The sequence below is a fragment of the Aspergillus flavus genome, chromosome 6, assembly GCF_009017415.1.
Source record: "Aspergillus flavus chromosome 6, complete sequence".
In the NCBI taxonomy this organism is placed as follows: Eukaryota; Fungi; Ascomycota; class Eurotiomycetes; order Eurotiales; family Aspergillaceae; genus Aspergillus; species Aspergillus flavus.
In genome coordinates this window covers 3,924,857-3,951,096 of record NC_092410.1, presented here as the reverse complement: position 1 = coordinate 3,951,096, position 26,240 = coordinate 3,924,857, and the positions used below count along the sequence as shown (strand labels likewise).

Below are 26,240 nucleotides of genomic sequence, written 5' to 3'. Positions count from 1 at the left end.
GCAGCCACCTCTGTCATAACCCGCCGAATGGACCATAGAACAACGAAGTCATCTGGAGCTGTGACTGGCCAAAGCACTCGGAAAGACGACGCCATTATCACTCAGGTCAGCAGGGGTGTGATGGCCAGCAAGGCCTTCCTCGAGGAAGAGGGCCGCTCGGATGAAGAGAGGCAATGTGCCATTAAAGGAGACGCGCACTTCCATCGCCTCGGTTGGAAACGGCTTACTGTCGTTTCCATAGTCGAGGGCATTGCTCTTGGGAGCTTGGGCTTACCTTATGCATTCGCCACTCTTGGCATGGTTGCAGGGGTGATCATGACAATCGGTATCGGCTTTGTTGCGATGTATGCAAGCTACAACATTGGACAGGTAAAGCTCAAGTACCCTGAGATCGCTCATTATGCAGATGTCGGGCGGCTACTTCTGGGAAACCTTGGATCGAAGATCTTTATAGCTAGTTTCGTTTGCCTGCTGATATTCGTTGTTGGATCCCACTGCTTGACCGGTGCCATCGCCTTTAAAACCATCACACAAAGTGACGTGTGCTCGGTCGTCTTTAGCATCACGTCTGCTGCAATATTGCTGATACTTGCGATTCCCCCGGCATTTGCAGATGTCGCCATATTAGGCTACATTGACTTTGCCTCGATCATTCTAGCGATAGGGGTCACGATGATAGCCACTGGGGTTCAAAATGCGAACGGTTCCGGTGGGTTTAATGTCGGTCTTGCTGCTTGGTCGCCGTGGCCAAAGGAAGGAATCACTTTCGCAGAGGCTATCGTATCCACCAACAGTATTGTATTCGCCTATTCCTTCGGTGGCTGCTTACCATCGTTCATGGAAGAAATGCACACCCCAGAGGACTACGTCAAGACCCTCTGGTGGCTCGGAGGCATTCAAATCGTTATTTATACTCTAACAGGCTCGCTTATCTACGCATTCGTGGGACAGGAGGTGCAGTCCCCTGCTCTACTGTCAGCAGGTCCTGTTATCTCAAGGGTCGTTTTCGGTATCGCGCTTCCAGTGATCTTCATCTCGGGCTCGATCAACACCACGGTGGTCTGTCGGTATATCCACGGAAAGGTATATCGCAACTCAGTTGTCCGGTACATCAATACCCCAAGAGGCTGGATTACATGGCTTGGACTTGTGCTTTTCGTTACCATTCTCGCGTGGGTTATTGCCGAGGCCATCCCTGTCTTCTCTGAGCTACTATCTATCATTTCATCACTATTCGTTTCGGGCTTATCCTTCTATCTCCCACCAGTCATATGGTACGTTCTTCTTAGGGAGGGTGCATGGTACGAAAAGCACAACTTGAAGACTGCTATGTACAATCTCGTGGTGTTTATTGTTGGGATGATCGTCTTTGGATGCGGCACGTACGCCAGCATTGCCGAGCTAGTGAGCTCCCTCTTTTTTACTTCTGCTGCTTATTGGGTGCTAACGTAAACTTTGGCAGGTTCATAAGTTCGAGTCAAATTCCATTGGGAAACCATTCACGTGTTCTGCTTGAACCTGAGCAAAGAATGCTCTTTGCATTGTCCTTTATTCTGGTCATCAAGGGATAGGTGATGAGAATAGGAGGCATTCCCTAGTGATCATGGCTACAGGCAAAATAAGCTGCATATCGACATAAAATAGCTCTTTGGCATTAACTTCATGTTTTTGGCTGCTGTTATGAGGGCCTCTACACAAGGGGTACTATAAGTGCAACAATCACTTGTTATGTCTAATATGTGATGGTTCGGGCCAGCTTCTTGCGAGTGGATAGGAATTTTTATTTCACGCTACTTTCTCAACGGCATCATAGGCCAGGTACAGTACGTAACTCGGGCACCTGGTGATTACTATTGCATGGCGATATGGGTATCACTTCAATGATGGCTCCACCGTTCGAGCCCAAAATCTCAACGAACAGGCAGTCGTATTATAGACAATCCGTCATTGCGTGTCTCGCCAAAGCCATGTTTCCCAATACATCGAATAGTAGTAATGTACTAATATTTGTCCGCAACAGGGGCTAACACCCTTCTGCCCAAGCCGACTCGGCAGAGGCCCAATGAGAAGTGGTTTTAGGTAACATAAAATGGCCGGTTGCTGCCAGTAAATGACGTGACGAAGGGCTAGAATGAGAATAACCACTAGGACGGGGGTCACCAGAGTGGGTCGGACTGCCACTGATAAGCATCTAGCGTGCTGCTTGTTCATAAAGCCAAGTTTTTCCGATGCAGCGCTAGGGGCTACATCACTAGGGCCAGGCGATAAGACCTCCAAGGAGCCAATGCTACCTGGTACGACATCGCAGCTAAGCATGCGCCATATCGTGGACATCCAACCAGGCTGCTCCATCTCCCCTGGGACTCATGCACCCTAATCTATCTTCCTTCGCCTAGCACTATCGCCGCCGGGCGTCCGCCCACCTGCCCTCGCTGTCTCACACTGCACGCACAAGCTAAGCCTGTAGGACCCAATATAAGGATGCTTGTAGCCTACCAGTTCGCCTCTTGTGGTATCCGAAACGCCTATCTCTGTCCCCACAGAGGAGAATTATCCGAGCGACCTAGACTATACCATCATGTGTATGTTTCGACCTACTCTCAAGTCTTCCAATAGCTGACCACAGTCATCAAATCCAGCTCTCGCAGGCGGACAAAATGTCGTCGACGATGCCATTGCCGCTCGGGGACCGGGTGAGGTCCTGGACTCGGTGGTCAATGGGCCGGCCGGGTTCGACGCCGAGAAACAGGCCTATGAAGTAACGGCCACAGCCACCAGTTCAGTGGACAGTGATGAATATCCTGAGCCGACACCAGAAGAGCAAAGCGCCCTCCGCAAAGTCGCGGACAACCTGCCGATCGTGTCCTACTCGCTATGCCTGGTTGAATTCGCGGAGCGAGCCTCCTACTTCGGTGCTCAGACTGTCTTCTCCAACTTTATTGAATTTCCTCTACCGAAAGGCATGCTTGTCATCCAATTAACCTGAGTGAAGGAACTGGCTGACAGCAGTTTATAGGCGGGAATGGCGCGGGTGCTCCACCGCGTGGCACGCAGGAGACTGCTGGAGGGTTGGGAATGGGCTTGCAGGCCAGTTCCGGACTGGTGTTGCTGTTCGCCTTTTTGGCCTATATACTTCCCATTCTGGGAGGATGGTAGGATGCCCACTTTCACCCTCGCTTGCAATGGTTGTCGACGTTCCCCGGTGCTAATCCTCGCAGGTGGGCCGACGTTCATGTCGGTCGATACAAGGCCATTTGTGTAGGTGTCCTGATCTGCGGTATCGCGCACTTGATCCAGATCTTTGGTGCCCTTCCATCTGTCCTGCAGAAGGGCACGGCGCATTCGGCGCCTCCATTCATCATCAGTCTGCTGACCCTGGCGCTTGGCGCTGGGATATTCAAGCCAAACATTGCACCGACCATCCTGGACCAACATCGGAACAAGAAGGCCTATACCAAAGTGCTCAAATCCGGGGAGAAAGTGATTGTGGACCCCGAACTGACCAGTAGCCGCACCATGCTGATCTTCTACGGGGTGGTCAACGTTGGTGCTTTTTATATGCTCGCTACCACGTACGCGGAGAAGTATGTGGGCTACTGGCTTGCGTTCCTGTTAGCGGGCATTATCTACTTCCTTTTGCCCGTGGTGCTGGCGTTGGCTTACAAGAGAACTCACAAGCAGCCACCGAGTGGAAATTCCGATCTGAACAACGCCGTGAAGATCATCTCTATGGCACTGCGGCGCAACAAGTTTCGAGTCTGGCGCAAGAACTTCTTTGACGCAGCGCGACCGAGCGTCTTGGCCGCGGAGGGCATCCAAGTGGAATGGACCGACAAGCTAGTGGATGACGTTCGTCGGACCTTGGGCATGTCGTCTTTCACACCTGCACTGTTCTATATCATGCTAACCCTCCGCAGTCGCAACGGAAGTGTTCTTCTACTTCCCCATCTACAACATCAACGACGGCGGTATTGGCTCAGTCGCAAGTAACCAAGGCGCCTCCATGACGACAAACGGAGCTCCAAATGACCTGTTGAACAACTTCAACGCCCTGACCATCATTGTCGCGACACCTGTGCTGAGCTACATTCTCTACCCCCTGCTATTGCGCTACAACATCAAGTTTGGGCGCATCAGCCGCATCACCTTCGGCTTTGTCCTGGCCATGATCTCGGGGGTGATCGGTGCCATCGTCCAGTGGCGCGTGTACAAGACCTCACCCTGCGGGTACTACGCCTCATCCTGCGACGCGGGCGTCAGTCCGCTCCTGATCTGGTGGCAGCTCCCGAATGTCATTCTGGGTGCCCTGTCGGAGCTCTTCTGCAACGTCACGGCGTATGAACTGGCGTATGCGCGCGCTCCTCCTTCCATGCGCGGGCTAGTGATGGCCATCTTCCTGTTCACCACAGCGCTGTCCAGTGCGCTGGGTGAGGTCCTCATCCCCGTCACGCAGGACCCTTATTTAATTTGGATTTGGGGCGCACCAGCAGTAGCGCTGGCCGTCCAGACCATTTTGTTTTGGTTCCGGTTCCGCTCGCTGAATCATGATAAATTTATGATTGAGGAAAAGGATTATGTTGATACCACGCTCACAACGAAGAGTGAACGGGCGGGCAAGGAGTTGTAAGGTGGTGAGCGACGAGCTGTGCTGACGGGGGAGGTCATATGACTCTGGGTCAAACTAGTGTGGATTTGATTATCATGCACGTCCTCTTATGCTACAAGGTATTGGATCTACATGGTATCTTAACCCATCATTGGATCGGATAATCATGGTGCAAGGAATACCTACGACTATCAGAGTAATTGGGTATCAACCAGTATATTACCGTGCAACACTTTCTGTTCTGTTCTCATAGTATAAATGAGACGTTTTTCATTAACTTATCGAAGAATAGGTATCTGGTATTCCATGTCCAACCAGACGCCAGAAATCTAGTAAAAGCCCCCTGTGGAAAGAAAATCAAAGAAACTCCGATTACCCTCGAATTGAAGCCACCGTAACCCGATTATCATAACACGCCCAATGGCACTTCGTCAATTCCTTTCGTAACCATGTATTACGTCTATATGTATCCATAAACTTCTTTTCTGGTATCCCCTACTTCGGATGACCCGGCGGTGGTCCCGCGGGGGGTGAGTATACGCCGTCTCGCGCATATGCGTTCGGTGGCTGCTGTAGCTCGGATCCGTACTGCTGCTGACCAAAGTACCCTTGGTTTGAACCGTAATTCTGCCCGTATCCATGCTCGGTGGACGGTTGGTATCCCGGCGGCGCAGGTGGTGGTTGAGATGGATATTGCTGTTGCTGCCATTGGCCTGGCGGAGGCTGTGTGCCTGGGATCCAGCCGGTGCCGTAGATGGGTCGTTGACCGTGGCGACGGCGTTTACGAGCCGAGAGACATCTATGGAGATATATTGTCAGTAAAGGGTCCCAAGAACGGCGGACTGGGAGGCCGATGGGATGTAACGTACGCGTAAAAGAAGAAGGCTATCAAGGCTACTACGATGATGACGGCCAGTAAGACCCAACGACCCCAGTTATGCCATGACGACCGACACCGATAGATGTTCCCCCACCGGTCGCGGCAACTGGTATTGGTTAGTCAGAGATAATGTGAAATAAGCCAAGATATCCAGGTTTGTCGCAAACAATGCCATGACGTCGAAAGTCGGAAGCAACTGGAAGAGTGGGAGTCTCTGGTGTGACTTACTATGTGACCATGGCCAGATAAAAGAGTAGCGCAGACTAGAGGATACAGCGATTGAAGACTGAGCGAGTGCGTAGGAAAGAACACAAAGTTTTCTGTTCTGTCTTGGGGCCAGGACATCCGGGCCTGATATACGAGATATCTTGAATGAGCCACCGTTGGCAACCAGTCCGGATCGGGACTAGTTGCGGCCTGAGGTCACTGCCTAAGGTTGGCTGACGTCACACGCCGGTCACGTTCCAATCAGACGGGCAGTGAGTTCTTGGCCCCAAGAGTCACCGCTTGAGGCGCAGTGCATTGATTCGAATTTCTTGGGCTGTGCCGGAGAACGAGTGCCGTGGAAGAAGTCTGGAACGCCGCGGGTGGCTGACAGGGCGGAGTCTATGAGGTTGACCCTGGGATGGGTAAACTAACGAAGAAGTTTTGTAGGGCAGAGTATCAGAGAGCATCACACGTGACCTCGTCATGTCTCGCATGGCCTTTAGGGTTCATCCTTGGTACTCACATCGATGAAATCATCTCGATATCGCGACGACTCCATCATCATGACCCACTGTTTATGCAGGTGTCTCCCCACTGTCAACGCCTTACCGGGCGACCCCAGATTCATACAGTGTGCCATACACTCTACGCAGGAGTGCGCATATATATATCGCGCACCACATAGCTACGCTAGCCTCAACAAGGAAGAAAACCATGAAAAACCTTGGAAGTTTGTGAATTGTTGACTCATCTCTAGTCATCTAATCTGACGTATGGCTGCAATCTAAAGATAATTTATGTATGCTCCCCCGGGGGTCATCGAGGTTTCGTCGATCTACGATAATTCTTATGCGGATCCGGAGTCCTCGGCGTAAGATCTGCCGTGCGGTTACGGGTGTGTTTATGATTCTCTTGGAAGGATATTATCCAGTAAACTATGAAGATGACTGACGTGAGGCGCCAATCATGTCTAATAGGTCAATCGCACCTCAAAACGAGGCCGGCAACGCAGATCACGGTTCACGGCGGGGGTCTCTACGAAGCTCGCAATCATGTCTTGACCCTCTGGCAGGTGTTGGATCACATCGTCATCGACTATGATCGATAATCCCATTCGTTTGACATGGACCACGCGAACGATACCTCTCAGGTCGATCCGAGCGAGCTTGGATAGCTGCAACGCCAAATCGCGGACGGTCCGCTGCGCTAGGTACATCGCATGGTAGTAGGTACTCGAACGGTGATTCTTCTGGATTTGGACATAGAAACAGGCCACTGAGAATAGGTTAGCTCTCCCGTTCAGTGCACGCTGAAATTGACAAAGCTCACCGGGTGCCGGGTCTGCCGCCGAGGCCTTGCCCGGAGTGATACTGAACGACCGTTGGACGGGAGACCGAGACGGTCGACCAGGTAACCCATCTTCAGTCGGACCATCGTGGTCGGTATTGCCACGAACGTCCGTCCCACCGGGCGACGAAGGAGGATGGTTCCCCAGCGTGATGCCAGCCAACTGATCGGGGTCGTCCTGCTCATCCCCAGGCAGAGAGAACACACTCACCGAGAGGGCTGAGGAGAACAGCTGTTGTAGATCGTATAGGACCTTGTATAGGTCGCCCGGGGTAGATACGCTGGGGGAGCGACTCATGGATCGGGTGGGATCACTCGGGGTGGGTCCGCGCGCGACGCTCCTGCGTTTCTGCTTCTTACCTAGAGCACCACCGTGGTAGTCCGCCCGGGCGATTTGTTTTTCGACACGCTCAATCGACTTCTGGATGTGAGCGACATCGTTCGCCAGCTTTCTTTCGGCACCATGATCCCGGAAGACCTTCACCCGGCAGTAGCATATCTCCGCCTCGGTCTCGCCTTCCGGTGGGCATTCCGGGGACAAGATCCTCTCCGTCTTCGCGCATAGTCTCACTGGAACCCCCTTCACCCCCTTGGATTGAGTAAAATCCGTGGAGAGAAAGTGGAATCGCACGAGAATCCGGCATTCTGCCGAATGGGCCTCGCCCGAGCTCGTCCACGACACACAGAACTGGTTAAAGGACGCACTCTCCAGATGCCACGTCGGATCAGGCGTCTCCCGGCCACCTCCCTTTAGCGCCACCAATTCCACCGCACAGGGGCTACTGCCGCGTCGCTCGGCGTCACTCCCACCCCGCGCGTCGTGCCACAGCTGCCAGCAAAGGGCCGGATTGGATCGGTGGGTGAGTTCTTCGAACGCGATTCCGATTCGGGTCCGGTATTGGACCGGCCGGGTGGGCGCGACCGGTGGGCGGGAGTCGACGACCGTGATGGTGTAGGCCTGAGCTTTGTTCAGATAGGTCACGGGGATATCGCGGGCATGGTCGAACATCGCGGTGGGCGCATGGAGGATGACATGGTAGCGGAATCTGCATGGTTTGCCCACGTTAGCGTCCATCGCTGGCCGAGAGAGAACTGGGGAAAGAAGTACGGAATTTCTGGATGTACGGAGACCCTCTCCGGCACATTCGACGCCAGCGATACTGAGTGATCCGTTGAGAGTTCCCGGACGGAGGTTGCGAATGACTCTTTCCGATCGCATTCATCCGGGGCCATGTATTCCCGGTGATCATGATCAAAATAGCGCGTGACGCTGGGTGGCTCATCGAACGTCGGGGTGAATGGGTTCGCATTGGAGAAGACCTGGCTCGGGTCGACCGAGGGAAACATGGCGATGTTGGCGGGTAGAGGGTCATCCTGGGAACGAATCGTCTGGCCACTGAGCATTTGTGTCCAGCGGGAGGGCGAGCTGGTCAGGTTCCACTCCACGGTCGGGGTGTGCAAGTCCCCCGCCGGGCTATGCAAGACGGCGCACATCTGATCGGGCAGTGGCGTGTATAAGCCCTGCAGCTGACCCGTGGGACTCACAAAATTGACGAGATTCGATCGCATGGACGGTTGTTCGTTCCAGGGCGCAGGCTGCAGGGCACCTGGTTGGGCGTGGGTGACAAGACCCTGCGGGTGGAGCGTCGACGCGATCGAAAGCTCGGAAAAGACATGGGGGAAATCATTGCGAAATTCTCGAATGAGCTCCTCGTTCGGTTTCTGCGATGTTTTCCTGAAGAAGTGCTGTTGAGCCGACGCCAGGGTGAATGTCGGTCGCGTATGCGCATTTCAAATTACCTCTTGCCAAACATTTTCCCGCTCTCTACCGTGAGTCTCGCGACGTGGCGTGTGTCAGTGGAAGTCCATAGCGTAGGGCACGGGGGTGTCCTATTTTATGTACAGTACTACTAGTAGAGTCTGCAACGACAGTGCCCAGCGTGATTGCACGTTTGCTCCATCCACGCGGCATGAAACAGAAGGAGTTGGTTTGCGCTGTTGCTCACGATTGGGACGGAAGTGAGAGCCGATGAATGGTCGCCATGCACCTTCCCGCCAATCAGAGCGAGCGCACGGGGCTTGGTCACGGGGTCTTATGCTATCCCTGATCCAAACATGCAAGAACTTCGAATTGGACCTGCCCTCTCGAGCGATACGCCCAATTCACAAGTCTGTCCGGTTCCTTTTTGGTGTACCTCCAGCGGTTCTCGGTAGGGCAATGTCTGCGAATTGATTCGGTCTTCACTCCTCTCTCGCCGTTCCTGCATTGATGCCTGTTGTGAACCTTTAAATCCTGCCAAGAGACAAGTTTTCCAAGCAATCTAGAATGACGTATCCATGACGTTCTAGTTCTACCGCTGATCGCCGTGTGCCTTTAGGATCCTACATATTTGTGTGGATATCCAAGTCCCCATTCCTTTGCACGAGGGCCAATAGAATAACCCAACTCGGTAAGGTTCCGGGGCTGATCGCACGTGACGTGGCTGGCAATTAGTTCCACCGATGGCACTGTACGGAGTAAGTATGTACACAATATCTCAAAGAGGCAGGCTGTCCTGAAGTGTGATCGTTGTCCAATGTTGCCAAGCAGATCTCTCACCCGCATGCCACGTTGCCTCATCGGGCCGCCTTTAACCAGTTCTGTGGAGGTGGAGCGCTAACGGGGTCACATCTCTGGCGCAATGCTGAACCAAACCAAAATTGTATATCTGTAGACGAGGATACGAATCCCTGGTGGTGTACTATTGTAGGCCCTTGGAAAAGATGACATACTATGAAGAGGTCCGAGCTGATATGCGAGTGACGTCGCGAAACCTTCCATCGTCGATCAGTGAAAGCATGACTGACTTGCTTTATGACGGGTAACCTACCGATAGGATGGATCAAATCGGTGCCCAAGGTAACTACCTGTACGCTTGTACTATCGAATGGTGCTCATCATCTGACGATTTGCAGAGTTTAGATGATCCATTTTTGAGAAACCCAAAGAACGAATAAGCTGGAACCTACCTTGACGCTTGATGTTGTAGTCTAGACTCCGTCGAGGTTCCACGGCCCAGCGCGGAAACAACCGTGGTTAAGATGGACATGAATTTGAGCCAACGTGTCAGATCTCTCAGTCAATAGAGTTTACCTCCCTTGCGCAAGTGATCAATTATTATATCAGCAATGTTGCAGATCCTGAAGAACTCCCCAGACCCCAGTTTTCGAAGGCTGTCCGAGAGCCCGTCTCGATATCTAGGTACAGCCACCGTCACCGTCACTGGACAATGGGATCTGGGAGTAACAATAGCAATGCCCTAATTATAGTCACCGCCGTCTTCCTAGGGACGTCGCTGGTGGCGGTTGGTCTACGATGTTTTGTTCGATTGAGTATTGTGCGCGCCTTCGGACACGATGATGCATTGATGGTCATGGCGATGGTGTGCAGTCTCGCATTCATCTTCTCCTGGATTCGCGCTGACAGCTATTCGAGCTTTTCAATGTGGCATTCGCCGTGTGTACCTTCCTCAACGCCTCCTCTGGAGCCGGGAAAACGGTGACATACCTAGTTGACCGACCCGAGGACATCCGTCGCGGATACTTGGTCAGTGTTGTTCTCCTCCTTTGCCGCCATTTTGATTGACCCTTCTCATTGATTAGTTTTGGTGGCTTGGCCAGATTCTGTATGTCACCACCGTGACGATCGGCCGACTATCAATTACCATCAGTTTACTTCGTCTAACCGTCGAGCGCATCCATATTTGGATTCTCTATGCAGTGATGGCGCTGTCCACGACGGTGGGGATTGTCCTTTTTTTCGTGGCGATGTTCCAATGCCAGCCAGTCTCCTATTATTGGGATCGCCTGTCGATCGAAGGACACTGCCTGGATATGGACTTGCTCCTCGGCATTGTATACATGTACAGTGCGGTGGCGGCAACCTGTGATTTCATTATCGGCATCCTTCCAGTGCTCCTCGTCTGGAGGCTTCAAATGGATCGTCGGACGAAAACCGCCGTGGCGGGGATCTTAGGGATTGCTTGCATGTTCGTTCTGGAACCGCCCTGGATTGTTGTACTTGACACTAAAACCCTTTCTGTAGAGCGAGCGCTGCTGTGATCGCCCGCATCCCGTATCTCGGTTCGGCCAAGAGTCCAGACTTTCTCCGTTCGTTGCACCTCTTACTGCTACTGCTTCACAATCCTAACCATTCGCAGACGCAACCACACAAATCTCCATCTGCTCCAACGTCGAAGCTGGCCTGGGCATCACCGCTGGCAGTCTGGCGACTGTGCGGCCGATCATCCGCCTGTGGTCGAGGATGACTTTCGCTATTCCCAGCAACCATAGCTTGACCGCTTCATGTCCAATCTCTGGCAAACGTCGTGGTACTGCCGATTGTCGAGATGATGCCAACAGCCATTCCACCTACGCCAGTTATGTCACAGAACCTCAATGGCCCACACAGACTACATATGCTATTCCATAGGACGTTTTCGCCGGCTCTGTTCCGGGTTGAGATTGAGCCTGACACAAGATTCCTCTTCACGGTATTTTTCTTTTCTTTTCTTTTCTTTTCTTTTCTTTTTTTTTTTTTTTTCGGTCTGCAATACTTTTCTTTGTTGCATTATACCATTTGGCTTCTAAAGATCGCTTTTTCATCTTCCCTACCCCCTGTTATATATCTGAAGATGCAATTGTAGTATAATATTAACCTCCCTTGGATTAGATCTGGGAACTGAGAATTTATGTCCGCCCAAATTTCTCTCACCTGAACAGCTTCTTGTGGGCGCTGTCCATGGCACGTGTGTAGCAGCTTTTTAAAGACCAACTTCGCAGCCTGGTTCTACGTGTTCAACGTGCGGCGGTAAAGACAACCTGTGATATAGAGCGACAGTGGCACGCATTAACAACCTCTCTAATCCTAACCCACGCCGGAGAAAAAAAAAAAAAAAAAGCGGGAGATTCACACGTTTACCGCCCTGACACGGAGTAATGCCTCTGCATTTTGATAGGCAAATAGCTCCAGATCTCTCCCGGTGATCAAGCCACTCTTCTCAATCTCCTCAAAGAACTGCCATCCTTTCTCATTCGGTGAAAAAGGATAATCAACGCTATACAACACATGATCGATCGAAGTCGTTTGCAGAAGACAAGCAAGCGGCGTCAACGAAAACATGCCACTAGTCGTGATCCAGATATTATTCCTCCAGACCTCCCGAAAACTTCTCTCTCTGCCCCATCGGTCTGAGATAGCAAAGACGCGGTCCAATTGGAAGGGGAGCAACTCACCCATGTGTCCGATCACGATCTTCAGTCTTGGGAAGCGATCGAAGAGCCCGCTGGCGAATAACCTGAGGATATGATGTCCGGTCTCGGCGTGCCAGGCCCAGCCGAAGGCGCTCAACGCCAGCGCCACAGAGTCACTGTAGTTTCCTTTATAATGTTCCATCATGGAGTCGGATGCAAACGTAGGGTGGATATAGATCGGAACGTCTAACTGTTGCGCTTTCTCGAAAATGGGCCAGAAACGTTCATCGTCGTAAAATTGCCCGTCCAGGTGATTATCCACCAAGGCTCCAACGAAGCCCAGTTCTGTCACACAGCGCTCGAGTTCGGCCACGGCAGCAGCTGGCTCGCTCATCGGGAGCATGGCGAATCCCGCTAGTCGAGTGGCATTTCTGGCAATGGCGGATGCCAGGTCATTGTTTACTTCGGAGCAGAGAGGTGGCGATAAATTGCCCGGACCGTGGGAAATGACTTGGAGAGAGACATTCCCTTTATCGAGATCTTGGATACGTTCCTCCCCGAGTGACTCTAACTTGGACATTATAGCAGGCGGGAAGTATGCGTAATGTTCACGGGCCTCTGAGCTCGCTTCGCGGACTTTCGGCGAGGCGTAGTGCTCTTCGAGGGTAATGAAAGGAGGCATGACTGTAAGAATATTTGACAGAGACAGTATTTGTATAGTTAGCCAGTCTTGGAAACAGTGGTGGATGGTTGAGTTCTTATAGTCGTAAGATGGACATTATCATGATCTTTAACTCCGAGGCCGAGCCATAAATCCGGCGTACGTGAGATAGCGAGGTTATATGACGCGTCGATTTCTACTCTATAAATTTGAGTTGGCGTCTGGCTTTAGTTCCTGCGCTAAAATCTCGCCTTGTTTATTCAAGCTATGCGCGTGGTGGATGGGATGATGTTATCCCAGCTATCCATCGTCCTTTAATCTCCAACTGATAACAACCCAGAATGGCGCTACTAGGCGAATTAATCCAGCTTGGTACCCGTCGTCCACTGAATCGCAGCTCGGACTATCTGAGAAATAACTTCTACCTCCTCGCTGTTTCGTGGTGCGTATACCATGATCTATCCTGGGGCTATGTTAGCATCGGTCTTCGCCGTATCCTGCATAGATCGCATGTCATGAGGCTTACCCATCCAGGAGGCACCATTGATGGGACCGCAAATCGCCGGCCCCAGGCAGCTTCAATCACCGTACAGGCATCGACTGGAGAAAGCAACACATGTAGGGAGTTGTCAGCCGGGTGAGCATGCGCGATTTCATAGCCAACAGCCGCTGCTTCAGGATTGCATGTCGGGAGTTCCGACCGTGCATAAATGGCATCAACAGTACCACCTTCTGTCTTAGACAAGCCCAGATGGAGTAAATGAGGATATTGGGAGTGTAAATCGTTCATCAGGTTGAATAATGTCTAAGCGCTACGTTAGAGATGTGGTGAGGTAGCCTGGTCCCTGAACCTACGTCTCTGGCTTGTGGCTCAATGGGCTCTGGGCACTGTCGCTGGGGAAGGGTTCTTAAGCGTGCGGACTGAATGTCAGAGCATGTTACCTATGGTAGTCCAGCATTGTGTTTCTCACCTCGGCTTCAGTGATGGAGGCCCCTTTGCTCTTTGGGGCAGGGTCGGTGGGAGGTACCGGGGTTCGGTTTGTGGCAGGCCTGATGGACCTTGCAGATCATCGCCGCACAGGTAGTTGAAGGCTCTCACAATGCGGAGTCGGTTGGCTTTAAACCAGCCGCGGATAGTGGGTGGTATGCCACCGGTTCCTCAAGCGAGCGTCGGATCAAGCGCGAGCCGTAAATGGATCATAAACTGTTCTCTCACCAAAGCCCACCCAATCTCGATAGTCGTAAATGGCCCACGAAAGGATCCCTAGCGTCAAACTACCGGCGATCAGGGGCCAGAGGTTTCGCTGTAAGTCTTGAGGGATGCTTATCCTGTAGAGGGATTGCAGCCCGGGACGGTGGAGAAGGCTAGTCATGATGGTGGCAGTTGTGGTGATATGACGAGTTTGTTGGAGATTTGATACTCCTATGCAGACTGATATAAAGTTATAAACCTGCCAGCAGGGCCGAAGACTGACATACTGATGTCAGTCCAAGTGGACACAGTCGGAGATAAGGATAACACCGATGACATGTCAGATTGACTTCGATATGATGGACAGACATATCTGTCGAATCCATGGCTATACCAGGCTCAATGCATCGCTCAGCGGCACCACATACCATTCCCAGTCATTGTGTTGGGAGGATTGCCGTCGGGACGACCCGGCGGCTAGATCACAGTCTCGCGACTGCCAAACCGTTTCAATGATGGAGCGGACGCGCGTCACACTGGTGACCGTGGATTGGGCCATCGTAGCCAACGCTCTCAGGACCAAAGCTCGTCCGCAGACCAGCTCCCCAGTGACCGGATCCTGCCAATCCTCTCCATCCGCAGGATCCAGCTCAACGGCAGCTACGAAAATGGGCCATGTTGCATTGATGATGAGATTCTCTTGGAGCAAGGTGGACAATTTCTCTATGATTCGGCGGACGAGACTGCGAACGATTGGGGTAGATGGCTCTGCGTTGTATAAAGCGCAGTGCAGATAGACGGTGCATGCCAGCCGCTTGAGATCGGCAACCGCCTGGAGAGCGCGGTCTTCTGGATCAGCCAAGACTTGCACAAGGCTACCCAATCTTCGATTCAAGGCAGAAGCTCTCATGCTAAAGTCCACCTCTTGAGCCAAGTCGGTGTCCATCTTGGGGCGGATTCGACTGAGATCCAGGATGGAAAAGAGGATAGAGACTAGCTCGGGGCTACATCCCATCCACGGATTGACGGAACGGTCAGTTTGATCCCAGAAAGAAGGGCCAAACAAATCCGCCTTGGCACAGGCGGTGCGACCCATGACATCCTGAAAAGCGAAGAATAGTTCTGCAAAGGCCGTCACTGGACATTGCGTCTCGTTGGTCAAGTTTCTCCTCCGAAGCCGGATAATATCCTTCGCACCTTGGAGGTGGACGATCCATCCTTTGTCGCACTGGTCGACTATGTCGTATAGACTCAGCATCATCATCAAGACCAGAACTTCAGGATCCGGAGAGATGGTATAGGAAGGGTCCGCCGCAATCCGGCGGCGCAATTCTCCCAGAACTTGGGACTTTAACCGCACTGCGGTGTTCGTATGTGCCGGGTTCGATTGGGACCAGTAGCATGCGGCCAATGCTTGGAGCGCTACGAGTCCGTTCACAGAGCCGTTCAAGCAAAAGGGTAGAATCACGGACGTGAAAGGTGAAGCGATCTTTAGACTAGAGGTTGTTCGAGGACAGACTTGATCGATGAAATATTCCACCATGATTGCGTATTTTTGCCCTTGTGGATAGGGAAATACTGGCGGCGAGTACCACAAAGGGGCCTGCTCTGGCACTCCGAGCCTGTCGCGTTTAAGACCGAACATGCTGAGCTCCATGGATGATGACTGACCGGGGGCTCTTTCCTCGTCGTAAAGCCATCTGAGTGTCGAGATGTCCTGATTGACAAAGCTCCACGGATACACCGTGCTATTGAAATGCCAATTCTGTTCCCCGGTTGAGATCGCACGAGAATTTTTCTTCGACTGCGTTCCTTTGCCCCAGACTCCTTCCCGGCCGAATGCTAACCCACGGCTATGGTAGTCGGACTTCCATTTGAGAGTCAACTTTTCCCTGGTGCAATGCCAGCCTTTCTGCCAGCATCGCGTGCAGGAGGGTTCCTTTCCGTCACACTTGACCCGACTCTGTCGACAGTTGGCGCACCCATTGCGGGTTCGCGTCTTTGGCGGATGATCTGGTCCAGACATGTCGCAGGGTAGAAATTGGATCGAGTATGTTAAAGCATGGGAGCAGTGTGTGTGTACTTCGTATTTGTTCAAGTCTGCTTCGTTGTGTGGAATTGCAATCGATTAATAATCCAACTGTCATCCAGAGGCAATTCCCCGTTTTGCAATTTCGACCCCGGAGACTTTATGCTTCGTATCATTGGATGAGGAGGCTCCGCTCTGGTATGTTACGGTTATTCGTTTCCCCATATTCGCCCGCAAAACTACGTTACCAGAGTCTTATCATAATAGTTATTCTGACGATTTGTTCAAGTATGTATAGTATAGACATCTCTGCCAGGTTGGATATTACCGTGCGATTTGTAGACTGACTATGCTAATTTGGACTTTCTGGCCATTCCCCAGCCGAGTTACCCTGCCTCTACTGGGAAATAGTCAAAGGACAGCCAGATTCAGAAAAGAGAGTATAAGCATCACTCCTCCGATTTCCGATATGAAAATGAAAGTATATGAACTATTCTCTAAATCACAGTCTTTGCAATCGCTTCAAAGTCCTCCTTAAATGCACCGTGCCAGTCCGTCTCTGTCTTCTGTGGTTGCCATCCCAATGCTCTGCTCAACGTGGCTTTCGACCGAGCACTAAGATAGGGTTAGTACCGATGACAATGGCAGCAGGTTAAGGAGACTCACTTGGATGCAAAACCCAGCTCTCGCACCTGCGCACTGCCATTTGAGGCCCAGGCGGCAGCCTCTGGGAGGGACACACTACGAACTTCATCCGTCGCCAACAAGCCCAGCTCTGAACCCGCCGCGGCAATGCCACGAGACACATCCATCCAGGTATGACGACCCGTCTCTGCGAACAACAATCCCTTGGCTCCGTACGGCACATCCTCTCCCTTCAACACCTTCACTAGAACCAACTCGAACAGGGTCACTAGATCGGCGATGTGAACATGGTCCCACTCGGCCTGTCCATCCCCGATGACCACAGCATGTCCGTAGTGCAAGGCACGGCGGATGAGGGCGGGGATCTGGATCGAGAGCCGGTTGACAGGACCCGTGCCAATGCCGAAGATTGTCGGGGCCATGATGATCGTCGTCTTGACGGAAAGATCCATACCAGTGCGGAAGACGGCCAGGTCGGTGGTGCGCTGTTTATAGGCCTCGTGCGCCTCGCGACTCTGTTGATACGCATATACATCGTCGGTATCGTGCAGCTCCCGGGATTCAAGGTAGACTTTGCTGACTGGACGGTCGGCAATGCTGGACGTTCCGGAGGTCTAATAACTCGTCAATGAGTAGACCTGGATAACTCCTACTGCTCCTAACTCACATGGATAAAGTGGGTTTTCTGGCCCGTCTTGGTCTCTCTCTCATGAAGACCAGTGATCATGGCAATAGCGGATTCAGTGTGAAAAGCGGAAGCGGTGTTGACAATGACTAGAATACAGTTAGAGAACTGTCTTCCTGGGACCCTTCCCAATGCTCACCATCATAGTCGCTCGCGAGCTTCCGAATGAATTCCGTCTCATCTAAGCTCGTGAAGACAATGACTCCAACCCCGAGGTTTTCGAACTCCGGAACCCTCTCCGGCCCGCGGATGAGGACGTCGATCTGTGCACTCTGTACTTCAACGGCAGTACTGGCCTTGAGGGTGGCTAGGACCGAGCCACCACTGTATCTCATTAGCCTTGCTCTCTAGGGATCTATGGTAAGGCATACTCACATGTAGCCCGTAGCCCCGGTCAGGAGAATGCGAGTTTGAGCCATTGCGTTCTGTACGTGCTGATTCCGTGTACACCAAGGTTCAAGTTGTTCGATTGTGAGTGAATTATTTACACCATGAAGACGTACGAGGACAGCTTTTATATCATATCTCCTACCCACAAGAATTATGTGATTCTTACCCCTGCTTGCTAAACCTTGCCGCGGAGCAGCATTTGTCAGCCTGGTGTATAGAATATTGTATCATCTTACCCTGGATAGAACATCGATTCCATGATCGAAACATATCTTGCAGAAGGCAAAATGGCAAGTCGATTTGGTGGAGAACTACATTGATGTCTAAGCGATTGAGTGGCTTAACCAACGAGTGAAAAAGTCTCCGGCCGGATCGACCTTCCCGTCAGCTCAACGGAATTCGACGGTCTGGACCCATTGCCACCTTGCAATTCTACCCACACTTTTGCAAATACGAGATTTGCGATTGAGCTTACAGATCAATGGAGATTTCCCTTTATGATTCTCGGCCACTCTATTTTAACTAACCTAGAGAGAAAAATTGAGAAAGTCCCTGACGATGTACGCCAAGCCCTAGTAACGTGCCCTGTGGGTCTCAGTCAAACGGTTGCAGAACATCGGAGAGATCACTCAAGCTTGGCCACGGCATGCCGTCGGGGGAAATACAATCCGATCAGGGAGATTTAGACTGACCGGTATGCAACAGGCTAGTAGATAGACACTTTTGGCTCCCCATGATTAGAAGATAGCCAGACCTATCGACCAAAGCAGAATACATGACCCCCTATACACGGGAAGGGGCAGGCGAAACCTCCCAGTGAGACAAACTCGCATGTAGGGCTGAGATGAGACAAATAGGGGCATTCGCCAAGATATCTAGATCACCGTACCAGAGAGCAGCGTTGCACTGAGCGAGGACAGATCTGAAATAACCTCTCGCCCGTGCAGCCGTTTCCGGAAGTTTGACATACCAGAAAGAGAAACAGACACATTCTTTTTATAGCATCGTATGTTTCCCTTCTGCTTTCCCAGCAGACCCTCTTTGCCAGACGAGAATAGACAAGGGCCCTGAGAATTATGGAGATTATGGAGCTTATGGAGCCGTCACGGTCCAGGCATGATTGGTCCGTATGGGAATCAAGCACAGACCACCGAAAAAGGGGGCTCCTATTTTTTTCCTTTTTTTTTTCTTGGTTGCCCACATATATCGGGCTCGGCTGGAGGTAAAGAAGCTTCAGTCACACCAAAGTGGAAAGGTAAAAACACAGATCCAAGAAAGTGTATCTGGAGGGGCACAAAAACGAGGGCGAAAAGAGAAAGAAAAATCATGACGTCAGCTGATTCGCGGATCTCCAAAATTTAATCTATCGAAATAGAAGGACCTTTTTCCTGGCCCCGGTCACGTCGTTGTCATGGATCTCGATCCTAATTTGACGATTAGCGATGTGCTAGTCCTGGAGAACCTGCTAGATGACATTAAAGCACAGAGGAGCGAGGGACAAGGTAAGTACACCTTCTTCCCCATTCTCCCATGAGACCGAGTCTAAACATGACGGGTAGATCGTGAAGCTGTGATCCAAAGTAGAACGTCTCACCATGAAGAGACGGTCAAGAAATTGCAGGCGTTGAATGACCCCCATCATTCGGACTTTGAGCCCAGCGTGGTGTTCACATGGGACCTCAGGGATCTTCGCCTGTATCCGTGGCTAGACAGGTGGATTCTGCAGCCCTATATCGGTCTTGCAACAAGAATCGTTCGGCATGAGACCGACGTGGTGATGCTGTCCCATATTTTACTCTACCTTACGACCTCCGTGCCGAGCGCAATTCTTTTATTTTATAGATTCAGCTGGATACATGGCATCCTGCATTGGCTCATGCAAAGCTACTATACGGGGACATACACTCTGTTGATGCACCAGCATATTCATATGGGTGGAGTACTGAAACCGAAATACCGCTGGCTCGACATGACATTCCCATATGTCACGGATCGTCTGATGGGCCATACCTGGAACAGCTACTACTATCACCATGTCAAGCATCACCACGTGGAGGGCAACGGACCCGAAGATCTCTCTTCTACCATCCGGTATCAACGGGACGACCTATTCGACTTTCTTTGCTACTTTGGCCGGTTCTTGCTCTGTGTTTGGTTCGAGCTACCACGCTACTTTTTCCGCAAGGGCAATCTTCGCTGTGGATTCAAGGCAGGGACGTGGGAGATCCTCAGCCTGGCGTCGATGTACTGGTCATGGAAATACCTCGGCTGGAAGCCAACTCTCTTTTGCTTTGTTCTTCCATTCATGCAACTGCGCCTGGGGCTGATGGTCGGAAACTGGGGACAGCATGCCTTTGTGGACGAGGTGGATCCGAACTCAGACTTCCGCTCGAGCATTACATTAATAGATGTTGCAGTAAGTAAACTCCGTAGTACTGATATGCCGCGATGTAAACTAAGATGAGCAGAGTAACCGTTTCTGCTACAACGATGGCTACCACACCTCCCACCACCTGAATCCCCGTCGCCACTGGAGGGATCATCCCGTGGCCTTCCTGCAGCAGAAGGACCGATACACCAACGAGAATGCACTGGTGTTCCGCGACATTGACTACATCATGATCACCGTGAGACTATTGCGGAAGGACTATAATCATCTCGCCAAGTGTCTCGTCCCACTGGGGGACCAGATCGGGATGGAGCAAGCCGAGATTGCGCAAATGCTGCGCACCAAGACTCGACGATTCACCGAAGAGGAGATCAGACGGAAGTTCCCCCAAAGGAACCAGAGTCATCAATGAGATGACTGGCTAGTTTTGGTAATATGGCCGTCCTTTGCGAGCGAGAGGTATCGAGTGTGTTGCCAGGTTTTCATTTCAGCCGGTTAGGAAGACCGGGCCCTGGTTCAACGCCTACTAGCGATTAATATCATCTTACTCTTGTCCAAGCATGGCCATAACACATGGCGTAGCCCACTCGCTTGTCAAACACAATATAATACATAGACAGCCACCCTAACGGTGTGACCCTGAGCGCAAAATATCTATCCTATCTGCCACCTGTTCGTTCTCCTCTGGGCCCTGGTCGTATGTCACAAGGACCTCTTGCGTCTGCTTGATCCCTGAACTGCCCAGAATACTTTTCGCACTATTATCGTCTCGTCGGTCGGGAAGGATGATCGTATCTCCACAGTAGTAAGGATCACGTTGGCGAGATCCGGACAGGCCACGGCAATTCCGGCTTTTCTTTGCGGAGCTGCTGTAGGCATAGGAAGATGGCTCATCACTGCGATTGTAGGAGGAACTCATCCGAACAAACAGCACGCGCAGGGAAGGAATCGAGGCGGCGAAGATGGTCAGGCCCGTTTCAGCCGAGGCCCATATGAGAATCTCGGAGCAAGCATCTACGGTCGCATTAGCACGGAAACAAAAGAGCGGAAATTGGAAAGAAGCGGCGTACAGGTGTAATCGGCGACGTTAGACACGTTCGTTAGTTTCGTGGTCTTGATGAACGCCGTTGCTGCCGCACTGAAACATTGCTATGTCAGTCTATCACTCGGTCACAGTTTGAGATGCTTGAGCGCACTTACAAGATACCTAGACTCATAGCAATCGCGATGCCTAGCTTCTCACGTCGCTTCATCTGCAGCTTCCAAATCACCAACCATGGCAGTAAGGCCAAGATAAAATCCATACATCCGGAATACGCTAGGAAACATGTCAGCCCATCTGCTCTCGCGGGATCATTTTTGTGATTAGTACCTCCGGCAGTAAGAGCAATGGTTTGGAAGATAGAGCTGGGCCAACAGTCCGCCGTTGACATGAGCTCGGAACGCCAGAGTGCCGCAGCAGGCTTGCACTGGAGCAGGTAGCAGATGGCGCATAGCCACATGATGACATTCATAGAGACGATGATAAACCATAGGATCGCCTTCTGCCAGGGGCGCGTCACGATGCGCAACAGGGTGATGGCGAAGGACGTCTTGCTGAGCACACAGCTGATGATGCATATAATCATGCCAATATAGATCAACTTCAGCGCTTCAGGCGTTTTACTGGGGTCATCAATATCGCCAACATGTTTACCGATTACGCCCATCTGGACGCCTCGGGTGGTGAGCGCTGTGTAGACGAGGAGTAATACCTGTTAGTCAATGATCAGCTATTGAGCAGCGCTAAAGTGGAGGAGTAGGGCCACGGACCAGGGCCAGACTGATTACCATGTCATCCCATCCGAATCCTCTATTCAATATTACCTTGCAATACATCCGGAGGGCTACAATAAGGGCCGGGATTAAGACCAGGATCCAGCACACGGCCAGGATGGTCGGACCCTGGTTGTCAATCGGCTTCGACGACATGGCTCGTCAGTGACTTGGAGGACAAGGAAGCATGCAGAGGACGTTGAGAAAGCTTCTAACCGGCAGAGCGTCGGGTAGAAGCTCTCAAGTGCAACCGGACGTCCCGGGCTACAAATACCAGAGTAGGTGTACTTAGTAGAAGTTGGATTGCCACCCCCGAAGCTTTAGCCCCTGGTGAGTAAAAAGAATAAGAGAAAGGAGTGTATTTAGGTTAAAAGAGTGTAGCGTCGAACAAGGCGCAACCGTACCTTTGTCTTCTTTTCCTTTCTTTTTTTCTTTTCTTGTCATGTAACATGGGTTGATCCTTTAGGCTTACGTATTTAGAAACTTGGATAACGGCCAAGATCGACATGACCAAATCTCCAATCCGAACTAGAGTCAACCGCTGCATGTTAGTGGCAAGAATAGAGCAGCATCTGGGCCATAAAACCCTCGCTGGCGAATCGATATTGATCTAAATAATCATCTACGTACTGTTGCGCACATTGCAGGGGGTGATCACCGCAAGAGGCAACAATTCCTGAACAACCGAGTCATGTAACGAGCCCTTAGGGCACCTATAACATTACACATTAAAAGAAATGAGCCAATCCGTATGGCTAGCGAACGTTAGCGAAGTGGATATGACATGGATCAGCATCCGTCCAGAGCGTTCCGGCAGCGGGTCGGACCTTTAGTCTTCTCTTTAGCACGCCGACTAGAGTACATACGTTAAGGAGGCCTTGCGCAGAAGTACCGCCAAGCCAGCTAATCAACTTCCCTATCCTCACTCATGACACAGTCGGCACCGTTAGTGCAGGATGTCTTATTCGATAGTAGGAACTACAGCCCAGAGGATTCTCTGTCAAATTAATTTGTGTGTCGGCCGTATACCCACCAATGGTAATTGTCCACCACATCGATTGTAACATTCCGTGTCACCAACGGCATCAAATAATGGCTTGGAACAATGACATGCCGTTTTGTCCGTGGGACAGCCCTGGGTAGCATCGTACAGAGTGCCCGCTGGAGGGGGTATCTAGACTACCCTGTACGACTAAGCTGGCACGATGTATGCCGATGCAGCTCTCTGTTATATAGGTTACGCATAATCAGAAAGGAAAATGCCATTGAGCATGCCCCCAACCCCAAGGCACACGGGGCCAACTTATGGTGGCGGGGCAAAAAGCCTGATACTTCGAGGGTTCTAGATTGGCACACCGTCATCCCAAGAGTTTAGCCCCATTTCTCCTTGAATTCTCCCCGATGTGGAGCTGATGCACCGTGCTGCGATGGTCCAGGTGTCATATCACCCTCGCCCCCCACATCCTCCTGTTTGACATCGACTATATCTACCTCAGTTGTAGACAGGTCAACAACGGACAGGGAAGTACGTGGAACGCTGCATACCTAGTGCAGGGGCCTAAGACGATATATACAATAAAAATGTTATCTATCACCGAGCTGATAATGGACCTGGGGTTGGCAATCGTCATCCTGGGGGTCTCTCACCTTCTTTGGAACTACCTTTCCTCCCCTTTGAAGGCCTTTCCAGGGCCACTCTGGGCTAGCTTCACCAATCTGTGGCGTCTTCAAGATGTATTCAAGGGGCGATGTGATATAACACACAATCAGCTGCACCGCAAGTATGGAACCGCGGTGCGGATGGGTCCCAAAGTTCTCAGTCTCTCAGATCCAAGCGTCATCCCTCATGTCTTCAATTCGAAGAACCCATGGATGAAGGTGGGTGTTTTCTTCCTGCAAAGTAAACGACATATCTCTAACTAGCCTAACCACCAGAGTGATATGTACAATGTGAACGACGTGATTGTCTCCGGAGTGCGCCTCAAGAACCTCTTCTCGCATCAAGATGAAAAATGGCACTCGACCTACATTCGACCGGTGAAGGGGCTCTATTCCATGACCAAGGTTCAGGACATGGAGCCTGGCGTGGATGTAACCATAAAGCTGTTCATGGATAAACTGCGGGAGCGATTTGTCGAAAAGGGCCAGCTTTGCGACATGGCGGACTACCTTAATTTTTGTAAGTTTCCGACAATACTCCTGCCGTCGACTCCACTGATCCCCTGGCCCCGATAGTTGCATGGGATGTTATGAGTCAAATCACTTTCTCTCAGAACCTGGGCATCCTAGAAGCCGGGTCGGACTACCAAGGCTTCCTGGGCCGATCGAACAAGAGTCTCGACTACTTTGCCTCGGTGAGATCAATCAATCTCTTCTCGTCGCACCTTGACGCGGCTGACCCTCACAGATCTCCCAAATGCCGATCTTAGATTTGCTTCTGGACAAGAACCCCATCGTTCGTCTGGGTCCGCCCACCTTTGTGTGGGCCAATATCTTCAGTCTTGAGCAGCTGCAAAAACGCCTGAGTGGTGGGACTCCACCGAGTGGCCACACAGACTTCCTCGATAAGTTCCTGGAGACCAAGAAGAAGTATCCAGACCTTGTCAACGATAACACCGTCGTCACCTATCTTCTGTCCAACACCTTGGCCGGTAGCGATACCACCGGCAGCGCGATGTGCTCCGCGGTGTATCACATCCTGAAGCATCCCCGTGTCCATCGAAAGTTACGTGAGGAACTGTATGCGGCAAAGGTCCCCCTTCCAGCCAAGTGGAAAGACCTGCAGGGCCTCACATATCTTGACGCCGTCATGCGGGAGTCCATGCGAGTTAACCCTGGTGTTGGCCTCATGATCGAGCGAATTGTTCCCGAAGGAGGCTTTACTCTTCCCGACGGACGTTTCATCCCCGCGGGGACTATCGTTGGCATGAACCCCTGGGTGATCAACAAGAACGAAGCCATATTCGGGGCCAACACTGAGGAATTTATTCCAGAGCGTTGGCTCCCAAGCCCGGGTGAAAGCGACCAAGCCTACCAAGCACGATTTACTAAAATGAAGAGTACTGACTTTACGTTCGGGGCTGGCCCCCGGATGTGTATGGGACGCTATCTTTCCCAACTCGAGAGCTACAAGCTCATTGCGACTCTGTTCAGCACCTTTGAGGTCAGCGTCCCCTCTCTTCCTTGTAAGATTTATCTAATTGAGTATACTAGATGGAGCTTCCGAGTCTCGATCACACGTGGCATGTCACCAACTCATGGTTTGTGAGACACGAGAGTATTCCTGTCAAGATGAGGGAGCGCACAGACCTGGCTGTCAGTGTTTAATGTTGCATATATGTATGAACTTGTACGGTTTTATTGTGTAAGAAGATTATGTGCTTCTCGGGCTATTGTCCATGGAGGTAAGCACACGTTCTATTTTTACACCTCCCATTGCCATTATGTAGATAACTTCTACTGGTTTTGTCCTTCTCTGAAGGACATGTCTGATCTGTTTTTGTAAAGGCGTATGTTTAATCAGATCCCTATCTAGTCATTCGGTTAGAGATCGCAACCTCCCGGTAGGATAGATAGGGAGTCGCCAGCTAGGCACAGCCTCTGAGTTTTTTCCACGTCTTAATTAAAATGGATGGTTCACATCAGGCGATTGTGGGTCAAGCCCCGCACCTGTCAAATGCACGGTGTTATGATATATCAACGGGAATATGAAGCTGTGATGCCTGAAGTTGGCGAAGATTTTCATCGCTCCTCCGAAGACACAGTCTCGGCCGACGACCCCCACGAATCCTGAATGACAAGGGGTCAAACCTGGAAAGATGGCCTTCTCTTCCTGTATTTGGATAGGAGCATGAAGGGGTGGGGAAATGTTGCATTTGTGTGGGGCAGATATTATCGTATAAGACGTTCAGTAACTGTGGAGCGCTTCCGGAACAAGGAGGATAGCGACTCGAGGCAAACCGTACTTTTGAACCGGTAGATACCAGATGCCTTTCGGTTATGCTGCGTTGAGATCAGTCATTGTCTCCTGCACGGATTCATCCAGCCCAATGGTAACTGTCATGATAACTCACGGCGCTCGGATAATGGGGTTTCGGCGATGCTAATCATAGCGACAATAAATTATATAGATTAGCGAGGAGCATCAAGCACTATCTTGTCT

General features: G+C 51.4%; 12 protein-coding genes across 12 annotated transcripts; 5 read left to right on the top strand and 7 right to left on the bottom strand.

Annotated features, from left to right (window-relative positions):
• Window positions 1-120: 120 nt before the first annotated feature.
• Window positions 121-1,516, top strand: F9C07_2074262 (N amino acid transport system protein; the record flags this gene model as incomplete). Its single annotated transcript, XM_071508798.1, has 2 exons — window positions 121-1,404; window positions 1,463-1,516. The coding sequence occupies 2 exons, from the start codon at window positions 121-123 to the stop codon at window positions 1,514-1,516; spliced, it is 1,338 nt and encodes a 445-aa protein (XP_071368058.1).
• A 1,002-nt stretch (window positions 1,517-2,518) lies between these two features.
• Window positions 2,519-4,627, top strand: F9C07_11474 (putative MFS peptide transporter; the record flags this gene model as incomplete). The annotated part of the gene is made up of 5 exons (XM_071507629.1): window positions 2,519-2,582; window positions 2,640-2,960; window positions 3,017-3,152; window positions 3,219-3,865; window positions 3,918-4,627. The coding sequence occupies exons 1-5, from the start codon at window positions 2,579-2,581 to the stop codon at window positions 4,625-4,627; spliced, it is 1,818 nt and encodes a 605-aa protein (XP_071368057.1). The 5' UTR covers window positions 2,519-2,578.
• A 176-nt stretch (window positions 4,628-4,803) lies between these two features.
• F9C07_2286842 (chitin synthesis regulation, congo red resistance, RCR protein) lies at window positions 4,804-5,851 on the bottom strand. The gene is made up of 3 exons (XM_041293634.2): window positions 5,715-5,851; window positions 5,476-5,592; window positions 4,804-5,405 (listed from the first exon to the last, which is right to left on the bottom strand). The coding sequence occupies exons 1-3, from the start codon at window positions 5,723-5,725 to the stop codon at window positions 5,102-5,104; spliced, it is 432 nt and encodes a 143-aa protein (XP_041148514.1). The 5' UTR covers window positions 5,726-5,851; the 3' UTR covers window positions 4,804-5,101.
• Window positions 5,852-6,663: 812 nt separating this feature from the next.
• On the bottom strand, window positions 6,664-8,854 carry F9C07_2205551 (CP2 transcription factor-domain-containing protein; the record flags this gene model as incomplete). The annotated part of the gene is made up of 3 exons (XM_071509607.1): window positions 6,664-8,086; window positions 8,149-8,775; window positions 8,841-8,854. The coding sequence occupies 3 exons, from the start codon at window positions 8,852-8,854 to the stop codon at window positions 6,664-6,666; spliced, it is 2,064 nt and encodes a 687-aa protein (XP_071368056.1).
• Window positions 8,855-10,309: 1,455 nt separating this feature from the next.
• Window positions 10,310-11,511, top strand: F9C07_11477 (uncharacterized protein; the record flags this gene model as incomplete). The annotated part of the gene is made up of 5 exons (XM_041293628.1): window positions 10,310-10,462; window positions 10,516-10,626; window positions 10,683-11,068; window positions 11,125-11,189; window positions 11,240-11,511. The coding sequence occupies 5 exons, from the start codon at window positions 10,310-10,312 to the stop codon at window positions 11,509-11,511; spliced, it is 987 nt and encodes a 328-aa protein (XP_041148516.1).
• Window positions 11,512-11,988: 477 nt separating this feature from the next.
• On the bottom strand, window positions 11,989-12,954 carry F9C07_11478 (putative metal-dependent hydrolase; the record flags this gene model as incomplete). The annotated part of the gene is made up of 1 exon (XM_041286738.1): window positions 11,989-12,954. The coding sequence occupies one exon, from the start codon at window positions 12,952-12,954 to the stop codon at window positions 11,989-11,991; it is 966 nt and encodes a 321-aa protein (XP_041148517.1).
• Window positions 12,955-13,292: 338 nt separating this feature from the next.
• On the bottom strand, window positions 13,293-14,306 carry F9C07_2236360 (uncharacterized protein; the record flags this gene model as incomplete). Its single annotated transcript, XM_041286739.1, has 5 exons — window positions 13,293-13,391; window positions 13,460-13,738; window positions 13,789-13,840; window positions 13,905-14,091; window positions 14,150-14,306. The coding sequence occupies 5 exons, from the start codon at window positions 14,304-14,306 to the stop codon at window positions 13,293-13,295; spliced, it is 774 nt and encodes a 257-aa protein (XP_041148518.1).
• Window positions 14,307-14,513: 207 nt separating this feature from the next.
• On the bottom strand, window positions 14,514-16,151 carry F9C07_11480 (fungal-specific transcription factor domain-containing protein; the record flags this gene model as incomplete). Its single annotated transcript, XM_041286740.1, has 1 exon — window positions 14,514-16,151. One exon carries the CDS (start codon window positions 16,149-16,151, stop codon window positions 14,514-14,516), a length of 1,638 nt encoding a protein of 545 aa, XP_041148519.1.
• A 176-nt stretch (window positions 16,152-16,327) lies between these two features.
• Window positions 16,328-18,133, bottom strand: F9C07_2261952 (uncharacterized protein; the record flags this gene model as incomplete). The annotated part of the gene is made up of 6 exons (XM_041293636.2): window positions 16,328-16,769; window positions 16,821-17,413; window positions 17,467-17,573; window positions 17,624-17,808; window positions 17,860-18,081; window positions 18,111-18,133. The coding sequence occupies 6 exons, from the start codon at window positions 18,131-18,133 to the stop codon at window positions 16,652-16,654; spliced, it is 1,248 nt and encodes a 415-aa protein (XP_041148520.2). The 3' UTR covers window positions 16,328-16,651.
• A 1,152-nt stretch (window positions 18,134-19,285) lies between these two features.
• On the top strand, window positions 19,286-20,675 carry F9C07_11483 (uncharacterized protein; the record flags this gene model as incomplete). The annotated part of the gene is made up of 3 exons (XM_041293629.1): window positions 19,286-19,376; window positions 19,434-20,290; window positions 20,343-20,675. 3 exons carry the CDS (start codon window positions 19,286-19,288, stop codon window positions 20,673-20,675), a joined length of 1,281 nt encoding a protein of 426 aa, XP_041148521.1.
• A 213-nt stretch (window positions 20,676-20,888) lies between these two features.
• On the bottom strand, window positions 20,889-22,234 carry F9C07_2075381 (uncharacterized protein; the record flags this gene model as incomplete). Its single annotated transcript, XM_071508807.1, has 4 exons — window positions 20,889-21,277; window positions 21,334-21,401; window positions 21,464-22,017; window positions 22,076-22,234. 4 exons carry the CDS (start codon window positions 22,232-22,234, stop codon window positions 20,889-20,891), a joined length of 1,170 nt encoding a protein of 389 aa, XP_071368055.1.
• Window positions 22,235-23,583: 1,349 nt separating this feature from the next.
• On the top strand, window positions 23,584-25,568 carry F9C07_11485 (putative benzoate 4-monooxygenase cytochrome P450). The gene is made up of 5 exons (XM_041293645.2): window positions 23,584-23,956; window positions 24,014-24,257; window positions 24,314-24,432; window positions 24,486-25,241; window positions 25,292-25,568. Exons 1-5 carry the CDS (start codon window positions 23,660-23,662, stop codon window positions 25,403-25,405), a joined length of 1,530 nt encoding a protein of 509 aa, XP_041148523.1. The 5' UTR covers window positions 23,584-23,659; the 3' UTR covers window positions 25,406-25,568.
• Window positions 25,569-26,240: the final 672 nt, after the last annotated feature.

What these genes read in the sequence shown, in the direction of transcription:
- F9C07_2286842 (XM_041293634.2), bottom strand. An exon ending in ATAGCCTTCTTCTTTTACGC is followed by an intron (nt 5,406 to 5,475) that starts GTACGTTACATC and finishes ATATCTCCATAG; the next exon opens with ATGTCTCTCGGCTCGTAAAC.
- F9C07_11485 (XM_041293645.2), top strand. Translation starts at nt 23,660, where the DNA reads ATGTTATCTATCACCGAGCTGATAATGGACCTGGGGTTGGCAATCGTC. An exon ending in GGCGGACTACCTTAATTTTT is followed by an intron (nt 24,258 to 24,313) that starts GTAAGTTTCCGA and finishes TGGCCCCGATAG; the next exon opens with TTGCATGGGATGTTATGAGT. An exon ending in GTCTCGACTACTTTGCCTCG is followed by an intron (nt 24,433 to 24,485) that starts GTGAGATCAATC and finishes TGACCCTCACAG; the next exon opens with ATCTCCCAAATGCCGATCTT.